Here is a 21,747-nt window from a genome sequence, read left to right on the forward strand (position 1 = left end):
ATGTGCTAGAACATGAGTACACCTTCTACTGGAAAACAGAACAAGGTGAACAGCTACAAATCCCTGCATAACACTATTTAATAGTAGTATTCGATTATTCTCTACTTTGGTCCACACTCATTTAGCAGGGTAACAGCTTGACTCTCTAATTTGTTTTTTCTTTTAGAGGAACAATTGGGAACCTGCTAGTAATCAAACTGGGTCCCTTTCATTAAGCTGTCTTAGGTGCTAACACCACCTAATGCAGCTTAAAATGGTATACTACAGGACATGTTCAGGTTTCCTATGATAGCTGCCAAATGTGCATACACTAACTGTGTGGTAAAATATATTTTTTTAAAAATTTTAAGGGGGTGTGTCAGGGGGGCAAAGAGTGAGCGTTCCTGCACTAATCAATTATTGCATCTACATTACCGCACACTAATTGGTTAGTGAAGGAATACCATGTGGGCCTTACCACCTACAAAATGGGTGGCAGTAAGTGCTCATCAGGTAATTTTTCAAAATGGCCATGCGCTAATGGCAACATTAGTGTATGACCATTAACACAAAAAAAATAGAAATCAGTCATTTTACGGCTGCAGTAAACATGGCCTTAGTGTGTGGAAAGACCCATGTAAGGGCACATTACGGCCACTTGTATCACAGCTTAGTAAATAAACCCCACTGTGAGTGTAAGGTGGTATAATGATGATGGGCCTAAATATCTATTACTTCTAAAAGTTGTTCTCATTATATTTTTGGAAGGAACTATAAAAATCCCTATACTAAGGTGGCTAGAGGCTTTTTGAGTTTAGCAGGGAAGTTGTTCACCATAGAATAAAACTGAGGGACCCTAAGTGGTTTCAGGGACAGGAGCACCAGACAGGTTGCCGTGTGGTTTGGGTTACCCTTGAGTCTGATCTGATAGGGAAACAAACCATTTTATGTAGGAGAAGGCACTTGCCACCTCATAGCAACATCTCAAGACTGTGTTTACTTATAGGTCCCTGTTTTTCAGGGCCCTAGGCAGTCATTCCTTCTGCTCATAGGTAAAAGTGGTCATGATACCAGGGGGTGCTGGCTGGAAGGGAAGGTAATAAAATCAGGAGGTGAAAAGAGGGAACGTGAAGCTACCGGGGAAGTAGGGAAAAGGGGAGAGAAGGTGAAGATGCTAGAGTGGGAGAGTAGAGCAAAGGGAAGGTAATGGTATCAAGGAGTGGGGTGGAGGAAAGGGAGTGTAATGATGCCAAAGGAGTGGAGTGTAGTGAAGAGAAAATAAGGATTTAAATGGGGAAGGGGAGGGAAGGGAGGGTAATGATGCAGTAAGATGGATAGAGGGTGGTGATACCTGGGAGGGGGGAAGGGATGATAATAATGCCAGTGGATGAAAGTGAGCAAAAATATGGTGATAATACAGTTGAAAGGCTATAGCCTGAGCATGTCCCATGGTAAGTCATTTTAACCTGCAGTAAGCATGCACTAGTGCTTACCACAGCTTAGTAAAAGGACCCCTGAGTGACTCACTGAAAACATACCCCCACCCTCTTGCAGGAACTATCAATCCATATCTTGCAGGTTCTCATGTCCATCTCCTCAGTGAAGATAGGGACCTGCTGGAATTATAAAAGGGTAGTGATTGAGAAAAGGGGTGCAGAGAAACTGTTGCCAATTACTACTACTACTTATCATTTCTATAGCGCTACTAGACGTACGCAGTGCTGTACACTTGAACATGAAGAGACAGTCCCTACTCGACCGAGCTTACAATCTAATTAGGACAGACAAACAGGACAAACAAGAGTCAAGGGAATATTAAAGTGAGGATGATAAAATAAGGGTTCTGAACAAGTGAGTAAGTGTTAGGAGTTAAATGCAGCATCAAAAAGGTGGGCTTTTAGCTTAGATTTGAAGACGGCCAGAGATGGAGCTTGACGTACCGGCTCAGGAAGTTTATTCCAGGCATAAGGTGCAGCAAGATAAAAGGAACGGAGTCTGGAGTTAGCAGTGGAGGAGAAGGGTGCAGATAAGAGAGATTTACCCAGTGAACGGAGTTCCCGGGGAGGAATGTAGGGAGAAATGAGAGTGGAGAGGTACTGAGGAGCTGCAGAGTGAATGCACTTATAGGTCAATAAGAGGAGTTTGAACTGTATGCGGAAACAGATAGAAAGCCAGTGAAGTGACTTAAGGAGAGGGCTAATATAAGCATATCAACACTGGCGGAATATTAGTCGTGCAGCAGAATTTTGAACAGATTGAAGAGGAGAGAGATGGCTAAGTGGGAGACCTGTGAGAAGTAAGTTGCAATACTCTAAGCGAGAGGTGATAAGAGTGTGCTCAGAAAGGAAAGGGCAAATTTTGCTGATATTATAGAGAAAGAAATGGCAGGTTTTAGCATCTGTTGAATATGTGCAGAGAAGGCGAGGGAGGAGTCGAAGATGACCCCAAGGTTACGAGCTGATGAGACAGGAAGGATGGGAGTGTTATCCACAGACATAGAGAATGGGGGAGGAGGAGAGGTTGGTTTATGGGGAAAGATAAGAAGCTCAGTCTTGGTCATGTTTAGTTTCAGAAGGCGCTGAGACATCCAGGCAGCAATGTCAGACTGGTAGGCTGATACTTTGGCCTGGATTTCGACTGAGATTTCTGGTGTGGAGAGGTAGATCTGGGAGTCATCAGCGTAAAGATGATACTGAAAACCATGGGATGAGATGAGAGTACCAAGGGAAGAAGTATAGATGGAGAAAAGAAGAGGTCCCAGGACAGATCCCTGAGGTACACCAATTGACAGTGGGATAGAAGTAGAAGAGGATCCACTAGAGTATACACTAAAGGTACGCTGGGAGAGATAAGAAGAAAACCAGGAAAGAACAGAGCCCTGAAATCCAAGTGAGGACAGCGTATCAAGGAGTAGGCTGTGATCAACAGTGTCAAAAGCAGCAGATAGATCGAGAAGGATGAGGATAGAATAGAGACCTTTGGATCTGGCCAGGAACAGATCATTGGAGACTTTAGCAAGTGCTGTTTCAGTTGAATGAAGGGGGCAAAAGCCAGATTGAAGTGGATCAAGAATAGCTTGAGATGAAAGAAAGTCAAGACAACAGCGGTGAACAGCTTGTTCAAGTATCTTGGATAGGAAAGGGAGGAGGGAGATGGGGCGATAGTTGGAAGGACAGGTAGGGTCCAATGAAGGTTTTTTTAAGGAGTGGTGTGACTACGGCATGTTTGAAGGCATCAGGAACAGTCACAGTGGACAGTGAAAGATTGAGGATATGACAGGTAAATGGGATGACAGTAGGAGAGATAGTGTTAAGTAGATGGGTGGGAATAGGATCAGAGGAACAGGTAGTTAGTTTCGAGGAGGAAAGAAGATATGTAGCTTCCTCTTCAGTGATTTCAGAAAAGGAAGAAAAGGAGGCAGGGGTTGGAGAGTTGAGAGAATGGACTAAGGGAAGGAGAGGTGGAGGTGACCTGGTTGAGAATTCAAATCAGGTCTATGGAGAAGGATCCAGGGCAACCTGTTGTGAGGAGGTCATCTTCTGTGGTGATCAGGTAGAAATTAGGGCAATTGGGACGATATATCTGTGACAATTTGATGGGACAGATTGCAGGGATTTATTTCAGTGGTGAATGGGTAATGGGGAGGGAATTTGGCATACTTATTTCATTGAGGATTAGGTAGAAAGAAGAGGGATCTGAGGACTTGTTTCTGTGCTGATCATGTGAGAGGGAGATTCAGAGGCTTGGAAAAAGTAATGCATAGATTTGCACTACCTAAAAGGGTACACACAAACTTGAAAATCTAATGTATGCATTCACTTTAGGCCTAACCCAGCCTCCTGGAATGTAGCCGCTCAGCTTTGGTCAGTAAACTGCTTAGTTCCCTGGTTGCAGCCCTTTCAAAATGGTCCTCTTCAAAGCAATTCCACAGAAACAGATTTACTCAAATGAAATTATCAATTTCAAGTCATCTGAACATATAAAATACTGTGGATTTTGTGGGTATTACAAACACTGGTGATTTTGGCATAGTATGGCAGTTCCCCTTACTCACAAGCACAAAGCTGTAAATAACTAATGGGGGCTGCCACAAGTGTATGGGTTTTCATGGCAGACTATGATTAGGGTGGGGTGGGTTGTCAGTGCTGTCCCAAGTCTTCCCAAGCAAAAAATGATTTATTAATTGAAAAACAAATTGCACAATATGTATACACACAAACAGCCCGAGACAGGCCGTGTTTCGCCCAACAGGGCTGCTTCAGGGGCTACACAACACACTCTTTCTGTAAAGTGTGATGTATATATGCTGAATGTACTCGTATTAAATATAAGGAAGCTTGCTTTGATATGAAAAAAACAGCTGGATCAGGGATGCCGAAAACCAAAATGCTGACTCCGAGTCAATCCGACAGTCACATATCTCTGATCGCACTGAAAAAATAGTATGAATTATACAGAAAGTGCAAAGCAAGACATTCGAAATAAAGAAAATTATACATACAGCAATACAGCACCATTGAAAACATGAATATTACCTTATGTAACAAAGCAGGGCCAAAGCCTAGATCAGGGGTTTTCAACCCAGTCCTCGGGGGTTTTCAGGATATCCCCTTTGCTCTAGATCTCCTTCATCGAGAGATGTGGGAATTTGATCATGTTTAGCATACCAATATCACAGAACTATAAATTATTTTAAAACAAAAAAAAATAAGCTATGAATGGAGTTTGGAAATAGCTGTACAATTTTAAATGTAATTACTTTCTCATGCCATTAAGTCATTGTACAGATGATGAAAAATGTTCAGGGCCTTGAAGGACTACAACCCACAGGAAAATCAGACCCAAGCTCTCCCCAAGAACAACAAATGAACTCAGGCTCCAAAGATGATGCACACAGTCATGAATCAAACAAAATCTAAATTATGGTGAAGAAATGCTCTCAACATGGTAATGAACTGGGACAAAAGCATGAACATAGTGTAAATATCAGGATATAATAACCACAGAAACCTTGATAAGGAGGAATCCATTCATATAACAAGCTCTAACTTAGAGCAAAAAGTTCCCATAAATCTACGCTGGCAAGGACTGACATGTGTAATGTTAAATCAAAAAGTACTATAATCTCATTAACAATACAATTAAGGAAATATTATTATAAAGAAAATAAAGCACACTGTACTAAACATTTATCAAATCACATATCGACAGCAGTTGTGTGAGAACGAATTTGACATTTCAGGTATTCAAATACAGTCCAACAATAATCAACGCTCTTGAAGTACCATTAAAAGTGATTAAATGCTGTTTCAAAATAGAAAAAGTATGTGAACCTCTGCAGTCAAAATTTCTTCCTGTTTAGATATTTAAATACTTGGTTCAAGTTAAGGCTTATAAGTGGCATTATATTTATATGTTTAACTTTTTAAAATTAGTTTTGGACTTCTTCGAGCCTATATACTAATTAGGCCTAAGTTTTGCAGGTTATTGTGGGTGAAGTCAGTGCCAAATGTAATGTTTGTGGTAAATGTCCATGTAATTCAGTATGTACTAAGGTAATGACATGTAGAAAATGGTTCTGCTAAAATTTGTACATTAACAGGTGGCTGATTTTAAGCTCCTTTGAGCAGGGACTGTCCCTCTTTGTTAAACTGTACAGCGCTGCCTTATTTTCTAACTCCTCTTATTCTCTTACCTAGCTATGGGCCCTGTTTGCTAAGCTGTGCTGTAGGTACGCTAGTGTTTTTAGTGCTCGCTAATGCTGGAGACAGCCATAGGAATATTTGGGTGCCTCTGGCATTAGTGCACATTAATCTTTAGCATGTGCTAAAAATGCTAGCACGTCTTAGTAAACAGGGCCTGATGTGTTCTATCTTTGCTTATAGCCTACACTGTCTATTAAAATATTCTGTTATGTATTGACATTGCAAGTAGTATATTATGCCATGCTTTATGTTATTAATTTATTTTTATTTTATTACATTTGTACCCACTCATGGCAGGCTCAATGCAGCTTACATGGGGCAATGGTTAAGTGACTTGCCCAGAGTCACAAGGAGCTGCCTGTGCCTGAAGTGGGAATTGAACTCAGTTCCACAGGACTAAAGTCCACCACCCTAACCACTAGGCCACTCCTCAATTTAGATTTTGCTCACCCTTTTTTTAGTAGTAGCTCAAGGACTCACAATCTAAGTTTGTACCTGAGGCAATGGAGGATTAAGTGACTTGCCCAAGATCACAAGGAGCAGCAGTGGGATTTGAACCGGCCACCTCTGGATTACAAGACCAGTGTTCTAACCACTAGGCCACTCCTCCACTCCATTTGTTATTTGAATATTTTTACTGCTGTAATTGTCTATTGCTTATGTTTGATTTATTCTTACTGTACACCGCCTTGAGTGAATTCTTTCAAAAAGGCAGTAAATAAATCCTAATAAATAAATAAATAATAATACAGCCTGTTCTAAAGTAGATTGTATAAAATGGGACCTGTGTTTTAATTGCAGAAGGTAGTGGTAAAATAACACATCTTAATGGTAGCCCACATTGGTGACTAGTTTATAACGAGTTCTAAGTCATGCTTCAAGATTTTGTACTTATGCGGTAGAGTCTACTTTTTAAACGTACAGAAAAAAGTGGAAAGGAATGAAAAGTGTTTTCAAACAGAACTCATATTCCAGGAAATGGTACATAAGAGAAACCCCATTCTCTTCTCGTTCTTACATTCACTTCTCCCATCATAGTCCGTTCTCTTTGCCATGTTTCAAAGTAATATTTTTGTACTACATTGGTCTAACACTTGTAACTTGTATTTATTTATTTATTTTAAATACTTTTAACCCACCTATCCACTAAGCGGTTTCCATAAAAACATACATATTAAAATAAAAATAATAGAAATAAAGTGCTTCCGTCACAGATTCTGCAGCCCTACATTGCCATCAGATAAAAGCTTGTACAAAAAGTTGAAATTAAATGGGTATGGAGTCCAGGTGTGCGGATGTTATAATGCCGTTGTATCGCTCCATGGTGCGACCGCACCTGGAGTATTGTGTTCAGTACTGGTCTCCGTATCTCAAAAAAGATATAGTAGAATTGGAAAAGGTACAGCGAAGGGCGACGAAAATGATAGTGGGGATGGGACGACTTTCCTATGAAGAGAGGCTGAGAAGGCTAGGGCTTTTCAGCTTGGAGAAGAGACGGCTGAGGGGAGATATGATAGAAGTGTATAAAATAATGAGTGGAATGGATCGGGTGGATGTGAAGCGACTGTTCACGCTATCCAAAAATACTAGGACTAGAGGGCATGAGTTGAAGCTACAGTGTGGTAAATTTAAAACGAATCGGAGAAAATTTTTCTTCACCCAACGTGTAATTAGACTCTGGAATTCATTACCGGAGAACGTGGTACGGGCGGTTAGCTTGACGGAGTTTAAAAAGGGGTTAGATAGATTCCTAAAGGACAAGTCCATAGACCGCTATTAAATGGACTTGGAAAAATTCCGCATTTTTAGGTATAACTTGTCTGGAATGTTTTTACGTTTGGGGAGCGTGCCAGGTGCCCTTGACCTGGATTGGCCACTGTCGGTGACAGGATGCTGGGCTAGATGGACCTTTGGTCTTTCCCAGTATGGCACTACTTATGTACTTATGTACTCCTAAGAAATACATTTGCATAGGCCAGACAAGGGCAGTAAAACATCTGGGAATAGTAGCTGACATCTGTCAATTTATTTAGCACTCATTAAATTCACATTAATGCAAGAGCTGTTCATAAACTCTGAATGTCATTTCTTGTTGCTGCTTCCACTCAAGCCTGATGGCAGTGACTTTTCAGAATTCTGCAGGGTTGTCTATTTGCCGGTGGCGTCCGACCTGAGACCACACTTCTCTTTAACCCCCTCCTGTAGGTCAAAACTGAAATTAATTTGATGAGAACTGAATTGGAAATGAGGTTTCTGGACCACAGGTGTCCATGTGGAGACTGTCTGGCCAGTTCCATGAGGTTTGCATCTGTTCCCCTGCCATTTAGAGCCGAAATCCCTGGAGTCTGAAAATATGTTCTAAAAACATTTGAAATGGAAAGTTGCCAGAGGGAGGGATGGCAGGTGTCTAGTACTAGATTCTAACTCTGGAAGCTTTGGGAATATGTTTTTAAAGGAAGCTTCTTCCCTGATAGTCATGATAGACACCTGACATGAGAGTTTTAATATCCAATTTATCTTGTGAGAGTGTAAAGTAATAGGATCAGATATTTTATTATTAGATTGATTTACTCCCCTGAAGGGGGTCATTCTATAAAGTGGGAACCAACATTTATGTGCCAAGTATGCTCATAAATGACCGCAGTACCAGCATATACGCATATATTCTGGCTTCACAAAAAGCTACTTAAATGTGATGGCATGTAGTTTGAAGGTAGGCAAGGTCTTGGCAGAGCATGAACGGGGCACCCAGGGGTCCTTTAACCAAGGTGTGCTGAAAAATGGCTTGAGTTAGTGTAGGCGCATATTATGGACGCATGCAGGCCCATTTTTCAGCACGCCTGCAAAAAAGACACCTTTTGGGGGGGGGGGGGGGGGGGCAAAAATGGACGTGCAGAAAAATAAAAATTGGCGCGTGTCCTGCTTGCCTAATTTCTGTTGGCTAATACTGCACCCAGTATATCTGGCCAGTGTGTACCCGGTGGTAATCAGGCAGTGCCGCACGCTGCCTGGTTACTGCCAGGTTAGCACCTGAGCCCTTACTGCCACCTCAATGGGTTGCAGTAAAGGCTCCCCCCCCCCCACCCCTGAAATGGCCGCGCAGTTTCCTCATAAAAAGAAAGACGTAACTTTTACCTGCTGCGGTGAAAGGGGGCCTTGGCAAGCATTACAAACATGTGCGACGCCAGCGCAGGCCCTCTTTTGCCGCAGCTTGGTAAGAGGTGCCCACAGTATGCCTAATACAAAAAACACCATATTTTTTCAAATCTCTCAAATTTATTACTTCTGAGAGCCATAATTTTCTTCACTAAATGTCTCCCACACTTTATGCAGCCAATCGTTTATAGATGAGAGGAAATTCTTTTTCCATGCAGCGGCAATATACATTTAGCAGTGGTTAATAAAAAAGTAACAGGAAAACCTTTACTCTTTCCCTGTCTCCTGCATAATTGGTTTAATAACCAAACATCATATTTTATTGGGGCATCAATGATAACTCTAATACGATGAATCATCTCCTCCCAAAATGACTTTAGGTCCACCAAATATACAGAAATCATCAAACTTGACTGCATCCTCTCCAGCACCCTCTCCTGCACTAGTTCACAATATCCACATGCAAAGGTTTTTGACATGAAGAGCAGCAATATTTTGAATGATGAACTGTATTTGACCATATAAATACTATGTTATAACTTACATGTACAACATGGCTTTTCTCAAGTTTAATTTAGAATCTCTACGTCATTGGAGGTTAAAAACGTCTACTGTGCCACTAAAGAGAAAAAGATATAAAATATAGATATAAAAAGAATTAATATTTTATTTTTCTAGATGATGAAGAAGATGAGGAACTGGTGGAACCCAAAATCCGACATGAGTCAGAGCTGGAAAATGAAGAAAAGAAACAAGAAGTGAAAGAAGGTATCTTTAAAAACACCAGTGTCTCGTTCAGATTGATTGTTGATGGCTCTCAGAAAAATTGCACATTGGTTTTACCATTTACCTACTTGAGAAATTGGATTTGCAGCTTGGTTTGACATTTCCTTTATAGATTAGGGGCCACTATTTTATTTATTTATTTATTTATTTTATAGAATTTCATATTCTGTTTGTAGTTAATAACCCTAAAGTGGATTATAATAAGATAAATTTCGTATGTATGAATACTCAACCATACCCCCCATCATTACTTGATTAATAAGCATGTCATACAACCTCAGCTAAAATGATCACTAGGGGGACAATTTTATGGTGTAAACTGCATAAGGCATATAGAAGGCCTCATAAAGTTGATCAAGAATATTGAATATTTGTATATCACTCATGTAGGTGTGTTCAGAGGCATAGTTTGGGTGGAATGTGGGTGGAGTCATGAAATACATGTGAAGTTAACAAAATAGGTGTCTATTTGCTCTTCCTATCTTGACAACTTTTATTAATACATAAAACTGTAGATAATAATGTCCTAATGATTAGACTATTGAGCTTATTTTCGAAAGAGATCGACAGACATCTTACGACACAAATCAGGAGATGGCCGGTGATCTCCTGATCCCGGCCTAATCAATATAATCGAAAGCCGATTATAGCCGGCCCCAACTGCTTTTCATCGCGGAGCCGGCCAACCTTCAAGGAAGGGTACAGAAGGCGGGACGGGGGTGGGGTGGGGTTGGGTCAGGGCGTGGTTACGAGATAGCTGGCTTCGGCCGATAAAGGAAAAAAGAAGGCCGGCTCTGACAAGCCCTTGGCCGGCGTCACTTGGTCCATTTATTTTTAGGACCAAGCCTCAAAAAAGTGCCGCAACTGACCAGATGACCACCGGAGGGAATCGGGGATCACCTCCCATTACTCCTCCAGTGGTCACCAACCCCCTCCCACCCCAAAAAAAATTTTTTTAACATTTTTGTGCCAGCCTCTATGCCAGTCTCAAATGTCATACCCAGCTCCCTGACAGCAGTATGCAGGTCCCTGGAGCAGTTTTAGTGGGTGCTGCAGTGCTTCAGGCAGGCGGACCAAGCCCATCCCCCCCCCACCTGTTACACTTGTGGTGTTAAATGGGAGCCCTCCAAAATCCACCAGAAACCCACTGTACCCACATCTAGGTGCCCCCCCTTCACCCATAAGGGCTATGGTAGTGTTGTACAGCTGTGGGTAGTGGGTTTGGGGGGGCTCAGCACACAAGGTAAGGGAGCTATATACCTGGGAGCAATTTGTGAAGTCCACTGCAGTGCCCCCAAGGATGCCCAGTTGGTGTCCTGGCACGTGAGTTGGACCACTGCACTATAAATGCTGGCTCCTCCCACGACCAAATGCATTGGTCCAAATGCAAAAACCAATGGCGGCGATCTCTAACGCCGGCGATCTCTAAGGGCGGCCCAAATGTTGAGATTTGGCTGGCCCTGACTGTATTATCGAAGCGAAAGATGGCTGGCCATCTTGTTTCGATAATACGGTCGGGTATTCTGCTTTCCGGGGCCGGCCTTAGAGACGGCCGCCCATATAGATGGCCGGCCCCGTTCGATTATGCCCTTCTATATTACACACAATGCATTGCTCATATACCATGACAGGGAGTAACTGTAGCATTAAAAATCCTAAGACTTGAGAATAACAGTAACCCATTTTAGAGCTATAATATAAAAGTAGTACAAAGCTGCTGGGGAGCAGAACAATGTCCAGGGTACAAAAAGTTGCTTTGCTCAAGCAGCTGACCACCGGAGGAATTAAGGCAGCATGCCACCTCTTTAATTCTCCAGTGGTTGCTTTCCCATTCACTCTCCCCTGAAAGCAAAATTGAGTTCAGGTATTATAGGCATTCTTAACAAAGCAGGAAGCAAGATTGAGGAATAGCCTAGTGATTAGTGCAATGGACTTTAAACCATGGGCCCCAGGTTCAAATCTAACTTTAACTCTTTTTTTTAAACGTTAGCCCTCCAGAAACAGAAAAATACCTACTGTACCTACCTAAATATACAAGCTACTTGCAAGCCTGAAGGCTATTGAAGTAGTGCACAGACTGGATGGACCGTACAGGTCTTTTTCTGCCATCACCTACTATATATATTCAGGTACTGTGGGTATTTTTCTGCTGCTGGAGGACTCACAATTACAAAATAAAGGAGTTAAAGTGAGATTTGAAGCTGGTCTCCCTGGGTTAAAGTCCACTGTACTAACCACTCAGGGCTGGTTTGAACATGGTGGGGCCCAGGGCAGAAATTAAGGAGGGGGCCCCTGATCTCTGATCCCTCCCCCCCCCCTGATCTCCCCATCTGCATTGCTACTACATGGTCCGGGCAACTCTTCCCCTTCTCCCCACCACAGTCTGTCTCCCTCCCCCTCACCTTGTGATCTTCTTTAAAATTTTTATTTCCTTTTCAGAGGGGCCCTGGCGCTGCAGCCAACCTCACAAGCTGCCTCCAGTTTGGCTGTTCCGAAGCTTTCCCTCTCTGCTGTGATCTGCTCAGGTGGAAACAGGAAATTGAGTCAGAGGAGGGTGGATCGTGACAGAGAGGGAAAGCTTCTGAGCAGCCACAGGTAGCTTATGAGAGTGGCTTCCGCACAGTGGCATTCCTAGGGGGGCGGACACCCGGGGCGGCGCCCCGCCCCCCCCCCCGGGTGCGGCACCCCCCCTCCCGATGCAGTGTGGACCCCCCCCCGGGTGCAGCACCCCCCCCCCCGATGCAGCGTGGAACCCCCCCCCCCCCGGGTGCACGCCGCTGGGGGGGGGGGGTGCCGCAGCGCACGGCTGCTCAGAGTTCCCTGACTTCGCGCGTTCGCTGGAGCTCCCTCTGACCCGGAACAGGAATGTTCCAGGGCAGAGGGAGCTGCAGTGAACGCGCGAAGTCAGCAAACTCAGAGCAGGCGCGTGCCGCGGCACCCCCCCCAGCGGCGTGCACCCAGGGTGGACCGCCCCCACCGCCCCCCCCTTGGTACACCACTGCTTCCGCACCATGGCCCCTCTGAAAAGGGAGGGAGGAGGGGATGGACTCTGGTGGAGAGAAGGGGAAGAGATGCCTAAACCGTGGGGCCCCCTGGAGCTGTGGGGCCCACAGTAGCTGCCATGTCTGCCCCCCCCCCCCCACACACACACACACACTTAACACTGGCCTTGTAACCACTAGACTGTCCCTCTGCTCTGCAGAGAGGTCTTTATGGCCATTCTGCTAAGAATGCTGCCAGATGGATGTTCTTGTCCCTGCTTTTTTGCCATTCCAGTTTGTAAAATGGCTGTTCATGCTGGACGTCCTCAGTGCACAGACGTCCATCTCACATATTTTCAAACAGGAAATCCTGACATCCAGGTATGGATGTTATGAACTGGACAGTCTTTTGAAAATGCCCTGCACATCATTCCAGTCAAGCATCTGAAGTTTAAATACTAGGTAACATACCTCTATGAAGTGAGAAAACAAACCCTATTGCTGTAGACTGACATGCTGCTAAACAGCCTGGCAACTGGCTGCCACAGGCTTCTCAGATGGAGATTCTCCTCTAGTGTCCTGACTCTAGAACTCTCTCATGCTGATGACATCTCTCTCTCTCTGTTTCTCTAGCAGCTGTCTGTTTTTCCCAGTTCCTCAATTTGCATAATTACTTAATTACTTTCACCTGGCTTTCAACACTAGATTTGGATTCCCTTAAAACTGCAACTCCCAGCAGGCTTTACACAAAAGTGATCTTATCTCCTTTCTGGTTTCTGATACCTCCTCTACAGATTCCTCTAATGGCCCCCTGCCCATAATTCAGGAAAAGTAGGCAAAATGCAAAAATTTCTCTGTTGATTTTTCCTTTGCATCATTACCCTTTTACGTTTCATCTTGGTAAATCTGCACCTTGAAATGACAAATGCTTCCATTTCTAACCCACTTATATTATCACGCACAAATATCTGCTTATTTATACTTTCCTGTGTTTATACTTTTCTGTTCAAAGAAGAAATTCATTTTATTTTTTATTTATTTAGTGTACTGTGTAAGGATGCTTTCAAGGCTCTTACTGATCTGGTATGTTCCTTGTTTCAGGACCATACCATGTTAGTGTAGAAAGGAAATATGTACTGTTGTGTTACATCATCCCCATCTGGGATGTCTGCAATGGTTTTGCCTACCCATATACAAATTAGAGCAGTGCACATCCTCACCCTCTTCCCTGAGCAGAGCTTTCAGGGGGGCTCTCTCCCTGTTGGGTGCCTTGGGGGGCACCATTTCAACTCTTACCCTAGGCAACACGCTGCCTTGAGCCACCCAAGGATTAAGTGTTTCCAGGGGAGGGGGCCAAGAGGAAAAACGTTTTGCCTGGGGGAGGAGGAAGGTTAGAAAAAAAGTGTTTCCGGTTTGGGATGGAGTGGAGGACAAAAAAATACTGCCTGTTTGGAAAAAGGTGATCTATTTTTCTTCTGTTCACTGACCACTGACCTTGGACATCCAAAGAGCGTAAACTAGAACTTGCCATTGTTCCCATTGTCTTCTCTTAAATTGCTACCTGTCTAATTTTATTTTAGGCGTTTTTATTCTGTGCATTTTAGTTTAATGTATGTTTTCAGGCATTTCACAGTGAAGGGACCAGTGGCCAATGACTAGCTAGTATGACAACTTTCTGAAATTTGGTAAATTGATTTGGTATGCCCCAAGGATCAAACAAGCTTGAAAGTGTGCCCTGAAATTTAAAAAAAAAATTGAGAAGCACGGAGCTAGAGACCTCTAGGATAGATGCACATTGTTTTGTGAATTTCTATTGGTAAGTTGGAGGTTGAAGCTGAAAAATACAGAACCTGATATTCAGCACTATTTAACCATCCAGGAAGGACTCTTTTCTGGATACTACTACTACTACTACTACTTAACATTTCTAGAGCGCTACTAGGGTTACGCAGCGCTGTACAATTTAACAAAGAGAGACAGTCCCTGCTCAAAGAGCTTACAATCTAATAGACAAGTGAACGGTCGGTCCGATAGGGGCAGTCAAATTGGGGCATTCTGGATTCACTGAACGGTAAGGGTTAGGTGCCGAACGCAGCATTGAAGAGGTGGGCTTTAAGCAAAGACTTGAAGACGGGCAGGGAGGGGGCTTGGCGTAAGGGTTCAGGAAGGTTGTTCCAAGCATAGGGTGAGGCGAGGCAGAATGAGCGGAGCCTGGAGTTGGCGGTGGTGGAGAAGGGTACTGAGAGGAGGGATTTATCCTGTGAACGGAGGTTACGGGCGGGAACGTAAGGGGAGATGAGGGTAGAGAGGTAGTGAGGGGCAGCAGACTGAGTGCATTTGTAGGTAAGAAGGAGAAGCTTGAATTGAATGCGGTATCTGATCGGAAGCCAGTGAAGTGACCTGAGGAGAGGGGTGATATGAGTATATCGGTTCTGGCGGAATATGAGACGTGCAGCAGAGTTCTGAACAGACTGAAGGGGGGATAGATGGCTAAGTGGGAGGCCGGTGAGGAGTAAGTTGCAGTAGTCCAGGCGAGAGGTAATGAGAGCGTGGACGAGAGTTCGGGTGGTGTGTTCAGAGAGGAAAGGGCGAATTTTGCTGATGTTAAAGAGGAAGAAGCGACAGGTCTTGGCTATCTGCTGGATATGCGCAGAGAAGGAGAGAGAGGAGTCAAAGATGACTCCGAGGTTGCGGGCAGATGAGACGGGGAGGATGAGGGTGTTATCAACTGAGATAGAAAGTGGAGGAAGAGGAGAAGTGGGTTTTGGTGGAAAGACGATAAGCTCGGTCTTGGACATGTTCAGTTTCAGGTGGCGGTTGGACATCCAGGCAGCAATGTCGGATAAGCAGGCCGATACCTTTGCCTGGGTCTCCGCGGTGATGTCTGGTGTGGAGAGATACAGTTGGGTGTCATCAGCATAGAGATGATACTGGAAACCATGAGATGAGATCAGGGAGCCCAGGGAAGAGGTGTAGATTGAGAAGAGAAGGGGTCCAAGGACCGATCCCTGGGGAACACCAACAGATAAGGGGATGGGGGTGGAGGAAGATCCATGAGAGTGAACTTTGAAGGTGCGGTGGGAGAGATAGGAGGAGAACCAGGAGAGGACAGAGCCCTGGAACCCAAATGAGGACAGTGTGGCAAGAAGTAAGTCATGATTGACAGTGTCAAAAGCGGCGGATAGATCCAGGAGGATCAGGATGGAGTAGTGGCCTCTGGATTTGGCAAGGAACAGGTCATTACAGACTTTAGAAAGTGCTGTTTCTGTCGAGTGAAGAGGGCGAAAACCGGATTGAAGCGGATCAATGATGGCATGAGAGGAGAGAAAATCAAGGCAGCGGCTGTGGACTGCGCGCTCAAGTGTCTTGGAGAGGAAGGGTAGGAGGGAGATGGGGCGGTAGTTGGAGGGACAGGTAGGGTCTAGTGATGGTTTTTTGAGGAGGGGCGTGACTACAGCATGCTTGAAGGTGTCGGGGACAGTTGCAGTGGAGAGAGAGAGGTTGAGGATATGACAGATGGAGGGGGTGATAGTAGGAGAGATGGTGTTAAGTAAGTTGGTAGGGATGGGATCAGAGGAACAAGTGGTGCATTTTGAGGAGGAAAGAAGGCGGGCGGTTTCCTCCTCGGAGATATCAGGAAAGGAGGAGAAGGAGGTCTGGGTTGGTTGGTTGAGGGAGAGGGTTGAAGGGTGAAGAGGAGGAGGTGGCTTGGTAGTGAACTCAAGGTTGATCTTTTGCACCTTGTCGCGGAAGTAGTCAGCCAGTGATTGAGGAGAGAGTGACGGGGGGGTGGGAGCGGAGGGCACTTTGAGGAGGGAGTTAAGGGTGGCGAAGAGACGACGAGGGTTAGAGCTGAGAGAATTAGTCAATTGGGTGTAATAGTCCTGTTTGGCAAGGAATAGTGAGGACTGGAAGGAGGATAGCATGAATTTGTAGTGAAGGAAATCTGAATGGGTGCGAGATTTCCTCCAGAGGCGTTCAGCAGATCGGGCGCAGGAGCGAAGGTAACGGATGCAAGGGGTCAGCCAGGGCTGGGGATTAGTACGCCTTGTGGGACGGGAGGTGGATGGTGCAAGGGTGTCCAGAGCAGAGGAGAGAGTGGCATTGTAAGCGGAGACAGCCTCGTCAACAGACTCGGAGGACATGATGGAGGGGAGGAGATTAGAAATACTAGATGATAAGGTGGGAGGGTCAATAATCTGGAGATTCCTGGAAGTAGTGGTTAATGTTGGGCGGGGCTGAGGGGGAGGGTGAAGAAGTGTGAAGGTGATCAGGTGATGATCAGAGACAGGAAGAGCTGAGGTGTGGAAATTGGAGGGTGAGCCGGAAGAGGAGAGGACGAGGTCAAGGCAATGGCCATCACGGTGAGTAGGGGTGGTGGAACATAGCTGGAGGTTGAAGGAGGATGTTAGAGTGAGGAACTGAGAAGCGTGAGAGTTGGACAGGTCATCAACGTGTATGTTGAAGTCTCCGAGAATGAGGGATGGAGATGAGGGTTCAATAAAAACAGAAAGCCAGGCATCGAAGTCGGTGAGGAAGGAAGGGAGGGATTTATCAGGGGGGCGGTAAATGACTGCCACTCTGAGTGGCAACGGGTAGAATAGACGGATGGAGTGGACTTCAAAGGATGAGAAGCAGTGAGACTGTGGTAGGAGGAGGGGTTGGAAGCTACAGGAGGGCGAGAGTAGTAACCCAGCTAAGCACTAATATTCAATTCAAGATAGCCAGTTATCTCTACTGAATATTAGCGCTTAGCACATATCCCATATATGGCGCCTAAAAAATTGGTGCTGAAATCAGTGCCAACTAAGCATATTCTATAATCGGTGTCCAGATTTAGGTGCCAATTATAGAATATGTTTAGTTGATATCTCAGTGCCTAAAACTAGGCGCATCCACTTACATCAACAAAAATGTGGCGTAAATCCTGGTGCATAGATTTACACGCACTGGGCCATATTCTATAACTACACCCGTAAATTTTGGAACACCCGTGAAACGCCCATAACCATGTTCCTTTTGCCTGTGCGCATTAAACGTTCAGTGCACTTTGTTACAGAATATGCTTAGCGAGTTGTGCGTGTAAATCAGTGGTGTGCTGGAGCCGGCTCGCACCGGCTTGCAAGAGCCGCTTGTTAAATTTTGACAGCTCTTGCGAGCCGGTTGTTCTTCGGGGCGAGCCGGCTCCATTACACGAGGTAAGCATAGCAGAAGGGCGCCATCACAGGCCATGCTTACCTCCCCTCCCGCTGCCAAACATGTCCAGTGATGTCCTTCACCCCCACCCTCCCCTCCCGCTCCCATCCGTCTTTTTCTATTACCTCCGTCGAAGCGCCACGTTATTTAAAGCCCTGCTGCCCATCTCCAGCCTTCCCTGCTTGCTTCGTGATGAGTTCGTTCCCTTAGTCCTGCCTTCTGATGTAATTTCCTTTTTCCGCGAAGGCGGGACTAAGGGAACAAACTCATCATGAAACAAGCAGGGAAGGCTGGAGATGGGCAGCAGGGCTTTAAATAACGCGGTGCTTCGACGGAGGTAATAGAAAAAGACGGATGGGAGCGGTAGGGGAGGATGGGGGTGACGGAGAATCACTGGACATGGATGGGAGTGGGAGGGGAGGGCAGGGGAGGGAGGAGAATCGCTGGGTATGGATTGGTAGAGGGGGGCAGGGGAGAGAATTGCTGGGCATGGATGGATAGAGGGGGGCAGGGGAGAGAATTGCTGGGCATGGATGGGTAGAGGGGGCAGGGGAAAGAATTGTTGGGCATGGATGGGTAGAGGGGGGCAGTGGAGAGAAGAGAATTGCTGGGCATGGATGGGTAGAGGGGGGCTGGGGAGAGAAGAGAATTGCCGGGTATGGATGGATAGAGAGGGGCAGGGGAGAGAGGAGAGTTTCAGGACATGGATGGAGGGGAGGGCAAGAGAAATTCTGGACATGGATGGAGGGGAGGGAAGGGAGAGAGAAGAAATGCTGGACATGGAGAGAAGATAGAGGAAGGAGATTAGATAAGGGAAAAGGAAGTGAGGAGAGAAACTGCACATGGATGGAGAAAATAGGCAGAAGCTGGATCCACTGTACAGTCAAGTCTGCGGAGGACCAGAAATGAAGAAGAAAGGAGGAAAGAAAAGAAATAAATTGAAAGGAAGCCCTGGAAACGGAGTCAAGGGAACAGATAGAGAGCAGCAGAATCAGATACTGGGCCAGCATGATCAGAGAAACAAAGTCACCAGACAACAATGGTAGAAAAAATAATTTTATTTTCATTATGGTGTTTGGAATATGTCCACTTTGAGAATCAGGTGCTGAACGTTAAAAGTTTATATTTATTTACTTATTTATGGCATTTTATCCCATATGAAACATGAATTAGATTGGAACCTGGGATCATTTAATTTTTTTTTTTCCTGGAGAGAGTAATGCATTGCCCCCCCCCCCCCCCCGGCTATAGCCAGCTCTGCAATTTTGGGGGGGCGCAGAGGTGGATGGGGGGGGCGCAGTGGTGGATGGGGGGGGCGCAGTGGTGGACGGGGGGGCGCCAAGGTGGACCGGGAAGAGAGCCTGTTGTTAAAAATTTATCAGCACACCACTGGTGTAAATTCTAATCAGTGCCAATCAGTGCTCATTATTGCTTAAGTGATTAATGCTGTTCTGGTGTTTTTACCTTTACCGCTATGGTTTTCTTGCATCCAGTTTTTTTTATAATTCCAAGAGATGTGGAGTCTCTCTTGAGTCTTGAAATATTGCCCAGGTGTGAAATAAATGTAAAAGTCAGAGGTTTAGCCCACCCTTCTGCCTATAGAAGGAAGGAGTGAACAAGAGAGTTGGAGCTATAAGCTGAAGAGAGAAATGAGAACAGCACCAACTTAGAGCTAACTACAGGAAAAGGTATTGTGGGGAAAGATTTCCAGTTGGAGAGAGTCTGTATGTAAGAGGAACCCAGAAAGGACTGTGAATTTCAGTCAGAAAGGAAATAAGGAATAGGTTGGCCCACTACTTGGGAAACCCCTAACCCAAAAGAAAGAATACATCTGAGAAAGGGATTACAGAGACAGACGAAGGAGATGTAAAGATGTGTAACTACAGAGTGTTTACCAATTGCCATACAAACTCAGGGAAGAAAGGCTACTTCTAATCGGTATTTGAAATCAGACCTGCCAAGTCTCCCACATTCAGCGGGAGACTCCCTCTTTGGCGAGTCATATCCCACACTCCCGCCAAAGCGGGGAAGTCTCCCGCTGAAACACTCAGCGCCAGCTCCCATTTCCAGCCACTGCTGTTTCTCCTGTTGAGCAGCAGCGGCCGCTACAAAAAGAAAAAGAGCTAATTAAACAATCCAAAAATGTTTTTAAAAAGCAAGCGCGGCACCGCAGGCAGCCTTCAGGCACTGGCTGTCGGCTCTGCAGCCACTCCTCTCTCCTCTCACGTCACTGCCCCTGGAGCAGGAAGTTGAGATCGATTTCCTGCTATGCTGCGCTCCTCTGGGGACCGTGAGAGGAGAGAGGAGTGGCTGCAGAGCTGACAGCCAATGCCTGAAGGCTGCCTGCGGTGCCGCGCTTGCTTTTTAAAAACATTTTTGGTTTGTTTAATTAGCTCTTTTTCTTTTTGTAGCGGCTGCTGCTGCTCAACAGGAGAAGCAGCAAAGGCCAAGAAACGAAGATCTGGTGGAAGGAGGAGCGGGAGGAAGGAGGTAAGATAGAGAGAGTGGGGAGAGGAGGGGAGATGGAGAAGGGCTGGAGAAAGAGAGAAGCTGCTGGTGATAAGGATGGGGAGAAAGGGGGGGAATGATGAATGTAAAAGGGTAGAAAGAGACACACTGGATGGAAAGAAGGGGATAGATAGAGAGAGAGAGAGAGAGAGAGAGAGAGAGAGAGACACTGGATGGAAGGATCAGGAGAGGGAGGTAGATGGATGAAAGGATGGGGAGAGAAAGAGGGAAAATGGATGGAAGGATGGGGAGAGAAAGAGGGAAGACGGATGGAAGGATGGAGAGAGAAAGAGGGAAAACAGATGGAAGGATGGGGAGAGAGAGACACTGGATGGAAGGATAGGGAGAGAAAGAGGGGAGATGGATGAAAGGATGCAGAGAGAAAGGAGAGAGACTGGAAGGATGTGGAGAGAGAAGGAACACTGAACAGAAAAGGGTAGAGAGATAGAGAGACATTGGATAGAAGGAGGGGGAGAGACATTAGATGGAAGGATCAGGAGAGAGAGTAGATGGGTGGAAGGATGGGGAGGGAAAGAGAGAAGACGCTGAATGGAAGGGTAGAGAGCAGTGGCGATCCTAGGTCGGCTGCCACCCCCTCCCCCGGGTGCAGCGGTCTCCGTCCCCCCAGGGTGCAGCACGACACCCCCCTTGGTGCAATGACACCCCGACTCCCCAGCACATCAAGCCCCCCCCCCCCCCCCCGTCGCAATGACACCCCTCCCCCCCGGGTGCATTCTTGGCTGCTGGAGGGTGCAGAGAGCAGCCGCGCGCCTGTCGGCTCCACTGGCTCCCTGCTCCCTCTGCCCCAGAACAGGAAGTAACCTGGGGCAGAGGGAGCAGTGAACCAGTGGAGCCGACAGGCATGTGGCTGCTCTCTGCACCCTCCAGCAGCGTGCACCCAGGGCGGACCGCCCCCACTGCCCTTCCTACGCCACTGGTAGGGAGAAAGAGGAGACGCTGGATGGAAGGATGCAGAAAGAAAGAGGAGAGACACTGGAAGGGTGGGAAGAGAAAGAGGAGAGCTGCTGGATGGAAAAGGGGAGTAGTGAAAGTCTGGAGAATAAGAGGAAGGGGCACGGGGAGAACAAGGGTGAGGAAAAGATGGAAAGCGATAGGTAGTTGAAGTAAAAAGAAGGAAATTAAAGAATGGATAGTAAGAATGAATTAAATCTGGACAGAGAGAGTCAGAAAAACATTGAAGAGAGCAAAGTAAAAGGAGAGAAAAATGACAAATGGCCAGGAAACCCTGGCAAAAGAGTTAAGCGAAAATAAAGGAAAGCAGTATCAACAGACTGGGAGCAACACAATTAGAAAAAGTAAATGGCCATACAACAAAGGTAAAGAAAATAATTTTATTTTTAATTTAGGTAAAGTAATATGGTACCTGTGTTAATAAATTTGAGACCAATACTTCCTTCCTCAGGTCAGGAGAGGAT

The 21,747-nt window shown here is 45.7% G+C and overlaps 1 protein-coding gene across 6 annotated transcripts in view; it reads left to right on the plus strand.

Annotated features, from left to right (window-relative positions):
• DYNC1I1 (dynein cytoplasmic 1 intermediate chain 1) overlaps window positions 1–21,747 on the plus strand; it is a 548,409-nt gene that overhangs the window by 223,875 nt on the left and 302,787 nt on the right. For all 6 annotated transcript variants that reach the window (XM_030200752.1, XM_030200770.1, XM_030200797.1 and 3 more), the window contains one exon: window positions 9,519–9,608. In XM_030200752.1, the coding sequence (XP_030056612.1) occupies window positions 9,519–9,608 (90 nt within the window). The remainder of the gene's footprint in view (window positions 1–9,518; window positions 9,609–21,747) is intronic.

This window comes from Microcaecilia unicolor, chromosome 1 (genome assembly GCF_901765095.1).
Source record: "Microcaecilia unicolor chromosome 1, aMicUni1.1, whole genome shotgun sequence".
Lineage (NCBI taxonomy): Eukaryota > Metazoa > Chordata > Amphibia > Gymnophiona > Siphonopidae > Microcaecilia > Microcaecilia unicolor.